This window comes from Myodes glareolus, chromosome 5 (genome assembly GCF_982192425.1).
Source record: "Myodes glareolus chromosome 5, mMyoGla1.1, whole genome shotgun sequence".
Taxonomy (NCBI): domain Eukaryota; kingdom Metazoa; phylum Chordata; class Mammalia; order Rodentia; family Cricetidae; genus Myodes; species Myodes glareolus.
Window position 1 is genome coordinate 27,241,599 of NC_142030.1, and position 9,661 is coordinate 27,251,259.

A 9,661-nucleotide genomic window follows, 5' to 3' on the forward strand; every position below is an offset into this window, starting at 1 on the left:
AAGAAACCCTGTTTTAAAAAAGCAAAAACCAAAACCAACCAACCAACCAAACAGAAAAACAGAACTAAATACATAGCCTTTATTTCTTCAAGATCAGAGATTCTGGGTTTAATCATATAAAGACGAAGAATCAAGCTTAGCAACCTAAAAATATTTACTTATTAAAACTATATTAACACTTTAGTAAACTCTACAAAAAGATAAGGAGACAAACATGTACATTTATAGAACTGTATGTCAGTCAGGCCAGATCCTGCAGAGGGAATTCCCAGCATGACCTCATTCATCTGTGAGGACACAGAACAGTCCTTGTTTAGACATACACCATCTTGTCCTGCATGGGCTGCTCTTCTCGTGGTGGCTTCCTTCTACACACACGTGTATGTCTAGTTGTCTGCTTCTCAGAGCAGACGTTTACCTAAAGAAGGGTCAGACAATTAGCTCGTGCTTATTACACTGGAACACATATGCACACGCACACATGTACATGCATGTACGCAAACGCACGCACACGCGCGCACTCACACATCAACATGAATTTCCCGAGGGGTAGGAAGAATGAAGGGGGCTGGCAGCCAGGGAAGTTCAAAGGAAAAGATGGGAGAAAACAAAACAAAATCTTTTCTCAACTGATATTTTGATAATAAAGTCAATGAATTTTCAAGAATTAATGTTGTAGAATATTATTTTAAGATGTATTACATTTGTTTATGCTGTGGAACATTTGTTTTAATGATGCAAATATGTGTTGCATTTGTTTAACTCTGGAAGGTGTGTTACTTTGCCTGTTCAAAACACCTGATTGGTCTTATAAAGATCTGAATGGCTGTCAGGCAGTGGTGGCGTACACTTTTAATCTCAGCACTCAGGAGGCAGAGGCAGACAGATCTCAGTGAGTTTGAGGCCAGCCTGGGCTACAGAGCGAGTTTCAGATCAGGCTCCCAAGTTACAGAGAAACCATGTCTTGAAAAACCAAAAACCAAAACAAAACAAAGAAAGGGCTGAAAAGCAATGGCAAGGCAGGAGAAAGGACAGGCGGGGTCGGCAGGCAGAGAGAATAAATAGAAGGAGAAAAAGAGAAAAAGAGGTCAAGGAGCAAAAGAAGGAGAAGGACTCAAGGGGCCAGTCACCCAGCCACATAGCAGATACAGAATAAGAAGGAAAGAAAAGATATACAAAAATAGAGAAAGGAAAAAGCCCAGGGGCAAAAGATAGATGGGATAATTTAAGTTAAAAAAAAAAAAAGCTGGCAAGAAATAAGCCAAGCTAAAGCCGGGCAGCAGGCATTCACAAGAAAGAAAAAGTCTCTGTGTATTTATTTATTTGGGAGCTGAATGCTGGGCCCCCTAAAGAGTAAAAAACAAACAACTACAAACCAAGACATATCTTTTTAAATAATAAAATATGTATAAAATATGCAACTTCTATCTAGAGAGAGAGCTTGGCAGTTCAGAGCATTTGCTGCTCTTGCAAAGAACAAGAGTTGGATGCTCAGTACCCATTTTGGGTGGCTTACCAAGACTGGTAATTCCAGTTCCAGAAGGATTCAGCTCTCTTTTCTGTTCTCCTTGGGCACCCATGCACAAATATGCCTACATATACATAGGCAGTTACACACACACACACACACACACAATTCTAGAACTACAATTGCAGGGGATCCAGCTTCTGGCCTTTTCTGGTATCAAGCACATATGCAATGCACTTACATGCAAGCAAAACAAACATAAAAAATAAACGTAAAACAAACAAAAACCAAAACAAAAAAAAACCTCTACAATTTCTGTTTTCCGAAACAAAATATTCCTAAGAGGACATTTTCAAAAAAAGTCCTGCAAAAATAAATTTTGATTTTAAGTTACCTTCCTCATCCACCACCCATTGGAGGAGGGCTAGGGCCTTGAAGATGACTGATTCGACCCATTCTTCGTGGAGGGTTTCCTGGTGGCCTAATAAAAGAGAAATATCAACTGTTTGGTAAATCCAGCTTCAGTTGGTTCTCTCTTTTTATAGAGTGTCTTGCTATGTAGTCCTGCCTAGCCCATAATTTGCAATAAAGACCAGGTTAGCCTTGAACTCAGATCCTGTGTGTCTCTGCCTCCCAAGAGCTGGGATTAAAGGCATGCACCTCCACACCTGGTCAGTTGGTTCCTTTCATTAAGCCTGAGACTACACCCTTTTCAATTAAACACAGGAAAATGAGCACGGTAGTTTCTAAATGCCATCTCAGCATCTGCGAGGCTGAGGCAGGAAAATTATCAGAGGTTAAAGGCCAGCCTAGAAAATGTAGCCAGGAGCAGGCTATAAAGAAAACCCTACCTCAAAAAACAAAAGGCACACAACCATGTTAAAACAGTAACTACCGTGTGCTACGTGTGGTAGGTAATCTTGGCGGCCAATGTGACACACCTATGAGACGGAGTGCCAGCTGAGGAACTGCCCCCACCAGACTGGCCCACGGGGCATGTTGGTGGTGCATTTGATTGCTGATTGCTAACAGCCCACTGTGGATGGTGCCATTCCGGAACAGGGAGTCCCAGGTGTATAGTGAAGGTAGCGAAGCAAGCCAGAGGAAGCAAGTCAAAAACCAGCCTTTCTCCACGGTCTCTGCTTCAATATCTGCTTTGATCTCCCCGGATGAACCTGCAATAAACTTTCCTTGCTCAAGGTGCTGTGATCAATGCTTTCTTTCCCCCGGCAATGGAGAAGTGAACTCTCAGTCAGGAATCAAAATTCCAAACACTTACGATCAGACACAACACAAGGAAACGGCAGCTGCTAGGTAAAGCCGTGCCCAGCCTAGCGCCACGCCCCATCTCCACTGTGCGCTGGCAGCTGCACATTCAGACCGCACCTGAAGTCTCTCGATCCCAAGGGTGGCCATTAGTTTTCAGCCTCTACTTTTGCTTTTCCATGGTATGTTTAAAATGCATCATAGTTCGGCCAGCTTGGCTTTGCTTGTCACAAGAGGCAACTTGACTTTTAATTTATAGTAACTTGTTAATTTTGTGAAACGGGATTTAATGTTTTAATTTCTCTAACTCTGTCTAAAATACAAAAAAGGAGACACACAGGAGAAACACTCAGCAGCAAGAGAGGCCACACGCACCCCCTTCCATCATCGTATCTGGAGCCGGACGAGCTTCCATAGCCCCTTCTCTTCTTCACATCTTGCTGAAGCAGAGTTTTGAAACTGCAATAAGAGGCAGAAACAACAGAGATATCACTTTCAACACCATTGTCAAGTATATTTACATAACTTTAATTATCATCTCCGTAAGAGGAGACTAACCCAACTTATTAGCTCAAGCTTACACTTCCTGCTGGGCATATCTAGCTGGACAACAGCCAGCCAAGTATGTCGAAACAGGACGAGCCATGTGTGATGCCAAAGAAACCGTCCCTGCACCTCTGCTAGTGACTCCCGTAGCAGCCTGAAACCAGAGTCCCCATCGCTTTCATCCTTCCGGTTAGGTTTCAACAGAATCTATTTTTTCAGTAGTTTACAGCCATCACCCCACTGACTTGGTCTCTGGTTTTCCGGTATCTTACAGTCACCATGACTGCAATCCCTGACAATAGCCTATCCGGAATCACCCCGAGGAGGGAAGAGATGAGGGCATTACACTCAGAGGCACGAGCTTCTCAGAATACCAAAATATGCAACTTTCTTTCTGTTATTTTCCTCCTCCTTTCTAAAGACAAGGTCTTACTATGTGCACAGCCCTGGCTGGTCTAGATTCTCTATGGAGACCAGGTTGGCCTTGAACACTGCCTGTCTCTGCCTCCTGACTGCTGGGATTAAAAGTGTGTGCCACCACACCTAGCCCAGTTTTCTAAAAGTGCTAAGACAAAACAGCAAACAATCAGGTTAGGTGAGATTTGTAAAAGCCATTAAATGTTTTGTGCTGGTAAATTCAAGGTAGGGTCTTATCTTGTCCCTTCTCAGGTGACTTCCCCTGATGCACACCTTGACACTCATCTCACCGGTCCCTGTAATAGGAGAAGTTACTGATCTTATGTGTGTCTCAGGGTTCCTGTGGCTGTGATGAGACACCATGACCAAAAGCAAACCGGGGAGGTGAGGGTTTATTTGGCTTACACTTCTACATCATAGTCCATCACTGAAAGAAATCAGGACAGGAACCAAGCAGGGCAGGAACCTGGAGGCAGTAGCTGATGCCCAGGCCATGGCAGGTGCTGCTTACTGGCTTTGCTTAGCCTGCTTTTTTATAGAACCTGGGATGTCCCCATCCAGAGTGGGCTGGGACCCCCCACATCATCATTAATTAAGAAAATGCCCTACAGGCCTGCCTATAGCCCAACCGTACGGAGGCATTTTCTCAATTGATAACTTTCAGAGGATTCTAGCTGAGTCAAGCTGACATGAAATCAGCCAGCACAGCACTGTGTGAAGGGAGGGCTAGTCTCCCACACCTGCTCCTTACAACTTTGTAACCAGGAGACAAACTCAGGATAAAAAAGACTTGTTAGGAACCAAGTGGTAATTTTGATAAAAAACAGCCTGTAAAAGACAAAAGGCAAAACAGAAAAATAACCTTTAAATAAGGAACTGCCTGACATGACGGGCCAGTTTAAGTGTGTGTCTCTTCTATTATTGACTTCTAATCTTTCATTAACAGTTCAGACCCAGGAGTGTGGTACATTCATTCCTAGAATTTCAATATTTAGGAGGCTAAGGCAGGAAGATTACAATGGATTCTATGTAACACTAAACCAGTTATTCAGGACACTTGGTCTCAAAAGGCAAAACCAACCCTCCCCCCCCAAAAACAAACAAAAAAAAAACCCAAAAAACCAAAAAGCAATCTGACAGCAGAATGGATAGATCTGGTTATAAGCTGACAAGGTTACCACAGAGGTTCAGGCACAGTCAAGCTCACTAATTCGACACGATATTTATAATCATAAAAAGCCTTAATTCTACTCTGTAAAGCTATTTAAAAAAAAGTCCTTCGCTTCTCTGTGCAGCGGACCTGTGAATACAGACTCACGGCTGGCCTACGGCACGCTCAGCCATGAGTGGGTATCTGTATCACACAATTCCTCCCAAAGCTCAGGGAACAACATGGAGAAGGGGAGGAGAAGAGTCTAAGTGCCAGAGGTCGGAAGAACTTGGACAAAGCATGTCTCCTACACATTTTGCACCTATGAATTCTCCAAACCTATGGGTGCTTGCATAGGATCAAGCCAGGCAATAGTCGAGCATGGATGTGGAGAGGGGCACATGAGCCCCTACTCCTAACCCAAGAGCTTATGACATCTGATTATTGCTAAAGGGAAGGAAAGTCAGTTTCCTTTGGGGGTGTGGTCCCAGACAGCGTTCCCGGGGATGGGCCCACACCCATTTGGGCAGCAGTAAATATACTTAGTGGGTCATAAAAATAAAAGGAGGAAGGGAATGAAGGTAGGAGGGGACATGGACGCCATGGGGGGGGGTAGAGAGGAAAAGGGGATGAATACCATCAAAATGCATTGCATACATGTATGAAATGTTTAAAGATAACCAATCATCATAATATAATGTAATTTGATCTGCTTAAGTATAAATACAACTAACTAACTGTTTTCATACTTACAAAAAAACCACAAATTCTGCTATTCCCCAGAAGAAATCTGTTATAAAAGACAATCTCCATGGGGACTGATTCCGGCTGTCCAACACTTGTCCTAGAGAGAGAATAATAAAAAAATAGAGTAAGTGCCACAAGCCCACAACTTGGCATTGCCTTTAATCAATAAGCTCAGGTTTTAATTTGCCCACTATTTCAAAATAGTCAACATGAGAGGTCCGTTATGAGTGAGGTGAAATTCTGAGATCTAGAGTTCATCCCTTGGGCGGTATTCTGAGATCTAGAGTCCATCCTCTGGGCGGTATTCTGGGATCTAGAGTCCATCCCCTGGGCGGTATTCTGGGATCTAGAGTCCATCCCCTGGGCGGTATTCTGAGATCTAGAGTCCATCCCTTGGGCGGTATTCTGGGATCTAGAGTCCATCCTCTGGGCGGTATTCTGGGATCTAGAGTCCATCCTCTGGGCGGTATTCTGAGATCTAGAGTTCATCCCTTGGGCGGTATTCTGAGATCTAGAGTCCATCCTCTGGGCGGTATTCTGGGATCTAGAGTCCATCCTCTGGGCGGTATTCTGGGATCTAGAGTCCATCCTCTGGGCGGTATTCTGGGATCTAGAGTCCATCCCCTGGGTGGTATTCTGGGATCTAGAGTCCATCCCCTGGGTGGTATTCTGAGATCTAGAGTCCATCCCCTGGGTGGTATTCTGAGATCTAGAGTCCATCCCCTGGGTGGTATTCTGAGATCTAGAGTCCATCCCTTGGGCGGTATTCTGGGATCTGGAGTCCACCCCTTGGGCGGTATTCTGGGATCTAGAGTCTATCCCTTGGGCGGTATGTCTGCAGCATTTACCATCTTTGAGAGCCCAGCTGTATAAGCACGTCCACAAACATCACACCACGTACTTCCAAAACTACTTGGTCGTCCCCAGCTGAAATTCTACCCCTTCACCTTTGGCTTCCATGACTTCCCTGTAACCCTTGGAAACCACCAACCTTTTTTGCCTCTGTAAATTACTGTAGTCTCACAAGAGGAATTAAACCACGTCCATCTTTTGTCATCAGCTTGCTTCACTTAGCATAATTTAGGGTTTAGCCGTATGACAGCCAAATCAAAATTTCTTTCTATTAAAAAGATTGACTATATATATATATATATATATATATATATAATCCATTCACCTGCCAAAGGTCATTTCAGTATTCTATTATGAATCATGGCACTATGAACATAAGTATACAAACAACTTTTTTCCAAGAATTTTGAAGAAAATCAATAGATTGGATTAGATGCTTACACTGCCTCTACTTCTTCTTATGAGATAGAGCCCCACTATGTAGCCCTGGGTGGCCTTAAACTCAAGATGTGCCTGCCTCTGCCTCCAGTAGTGTAGTGATGATATTTTGCTGGGGCTGTAACAAAGAAAGCTTGCCCAAAGATCAGAGTGCAGAGCTGGCCACACAAGTTAGCCATAGAGGGCAGTGCCTTTAATTCCCTCAGGACTCAGGAGAGAGAGGTAGACGTTTCTCTGTGAGTTCTAGGCCACCCCGGACTACACAAGATTGAATCTGTCTAAAAGAGACAGAGCTCACACAAAGATGATATCAGCCCTTGGGATCCCATGCTTTTTATCCCAGCACTAGGGAGGTGGAGACAGGAGTGTTATGGCTAGACGGAGAGAGGAATATAAGGCTGGAAGAGACAGGAGCACAGGGTCAGCTGAGAATGCAGTCTGAGGATTCATTGGGCCAGGATCGCCTCTTTGGTCCGAGCACTGGAGAGTTAAGAACTTCAGAGGCTGGCCACTCTGCTTCTCTGATCCTGCAGTGTTCACCCCCCGATAGCGGACTTCAAGTTTTTATTATTAAGAACAATTAGAATTTGTGCTACCTAGGGGTTAAAGGTGTGCACCAACACAAGTGACAACATCTACTTTCTTAAAGGTGTCCAGAGAATTTCTCTTCCCACTTCCAAGGTCTCTCACCTGTACAAAAGGTTATTTAGATACACAGACCTTTAGAGTAGCTATTTTGATAAAAATTCTTTACAGAGAGTCTATATGGTCCAAGCACTGACAGGAAGTTAACACGTTCTTTATTAAAATACCCAGCATTTTCTGTAATACTGAGCTCTTGAGTTAAATAACAGACTCTTCTTTATCACAAGTAAAACTGAGCCCATATGATAAAAGCGAGAAACAGCCGCGTATGACACACCTGTCTTCTCCATTATCTGACGGGCTGTGCCAGTTCCCCCATCCCTCCTTCAGGGCTTATTTCTCTCTCCTTGACCAGCTTCTTCCATTTGTTCACTTGGATTTAATCTCAGTGAGGCAGAGAAGAAAAGGGCTAGACAATCAAAGGGTGAGTGCCCAGCTCTGCCATGCCGGCTTCTGAGGAAAACTATTCCAGAGTTCACCATCACTGGACTGGGATAAGAGGCATCATCTGGCGTAAGAATCATCTATGAAGTAGTGATACATTACAGTCCTACGAAGATGGATCCAGCTGGAGCCCATCAATTATCCCTCTGCGATTCTGAAGAACTACCTGCATATCTGCCACTCCACATGGCTCTTTTCTCTGCACTCTCTCCTAAATTCTAAAGTGCACCCTGCTGTAAGAATCCTCCTGGATACCTTAATCTCTGGACATACACAGATGAATCAAATAAAACCACACCCACTTACAGGGACGCAAGAGAGGCTTCTCTGATTGCACCAAAGATTTCCACCTACATCACACAGGTTCTGGCACTGATGTGGCCCGGACATGTGTTATCTCTTCCAAGTTTCTTTGTGAATTGTCTCAGATTTTCTATTTAATAAAGACTTGCCCCCAAGTTCTTTCAAACTGGGGCAAAACCTTGAGTTTGGAACTAGCTATCTTCTTAGGGGAGGAAACCTATCAAAACTTTTGTTTTGCCTGACGTGGGGGTGCGATCTCTTAATTCCAGTACTCGGAAGACAGGTAGGAGGATCTCTATGAATTAGCGGCCAGCCTGACATACACAGTGTGCCCAGGGCAGACAAACTACAAAGTGAGATCCTGTCTCAAAATTTATTTTTCATGTTCGTGCTAGTTCTGCCTTATTGTCGTTGTTGTTGTTATTATTTTATACATTATAGAGGCACTATGGTACGTAATACTGGAGCCAGCTTGAGTTCGAATTCGACCGAAGTCATCATATACTGCCTTTGTGATCGTGAGGGAGCGTCTCAGCCTGCATCCGAAAACCTGGGATAGTAAAATTCTATGAATGAGGTGGCAAGCAGAGAATGCTGCCACAGTGGCCCCAAACAAAAGCGCTCTGGATGCCGGGTTAGAATCACTGTCATTACCGGGGAAGAATACCCGCGCCGGAGAAGAACACAATCGCAAATCCAAAGTCGGAAATTCGCTACATGAGGAGGCAGAGGCCGGCGGGGCTCCGGTGATCGTGTTATTCCGTGACAAACCGGGACCACCCAGCGGGATGGCAGCCCGGGTTGCCGGGGATGCGCCTCGGGTCCCTCCGCCTCCGCTTCCGCCTCCTCCCGGCCTCCGGGCAGCGATGTGCGAGACCCGGCGGGCTAGGACTGAAGAACCCCACGGGAAGGCCCTCACTCACCATTCGAGATGTAAACCATCTTCCCTCCGGGAGCCCGCTTCCAAACGCCGGGGGAGACCAGCCTAACTCGCCTCCCGCCCCGCCCTTGACGTCACAGGCCACTAGGAGACAGGCTAGAGGTGGGCAGCGCCCATTGGCTGTGGGGGGAGCCGCGTCCAGACCGGAAGTCCCGCCCAATCGCGGAAGTGAATTTCGCTGGCGTGGAAGTCGTGCCTGGCAGGAGGGTGGGTGTGACGTTTGAGGGGGCCTCTTTTCTCTAGTTTGTTTCCGGTTTCGTGGTGGAGTCTTCTATGCCACGGCCCCACCGACAGGAAGTCGCTTTCTAGTGGGTAGATGAGCACAGGGTTTGGGCAAACGAGGCTTTCAGGTGTGCAGTGACTCGGAGATCCTGGGCGGCAGGAAATTCCTCAGCTCTCCAGATGTGTTTCTGTTTGATGGTGTGGAAGGCACAGGCCCTGAGGT

At 45.3% G+C, this 9,661-nt stretch overlaps 1 protein-coding gene across 1 annotated transcript; it reads right to left on the reverse strand.

The window, feature by feature from the left end:
• Nucleotides 1-1,858: 1,858 nt before the first annotated feature.
• On the reverse strand, nt 1,859-9,357 carry Selenok (selenoprotein K). Its single transcript, XM_048421311.3, has 4 exons — nt 9,200-9,357; nt 5,601-5,691; nt 3,110-3,193; nt 1,859-1,949 (listed from the first exon to the last, which is right to left on the reverse strand). Exons 1-4 carry the CDS (start codon nt 9,216-9,218, stop codon nt 1,859-1,861), a joined length of 285 nt encoding a protein of 94 aa, XP_048277268.1. The 5' UTR covers nt 9,219-9,357.
• Between the last annotated feature and the right edge of the window lie 304 nt (nt 9,358-9,661).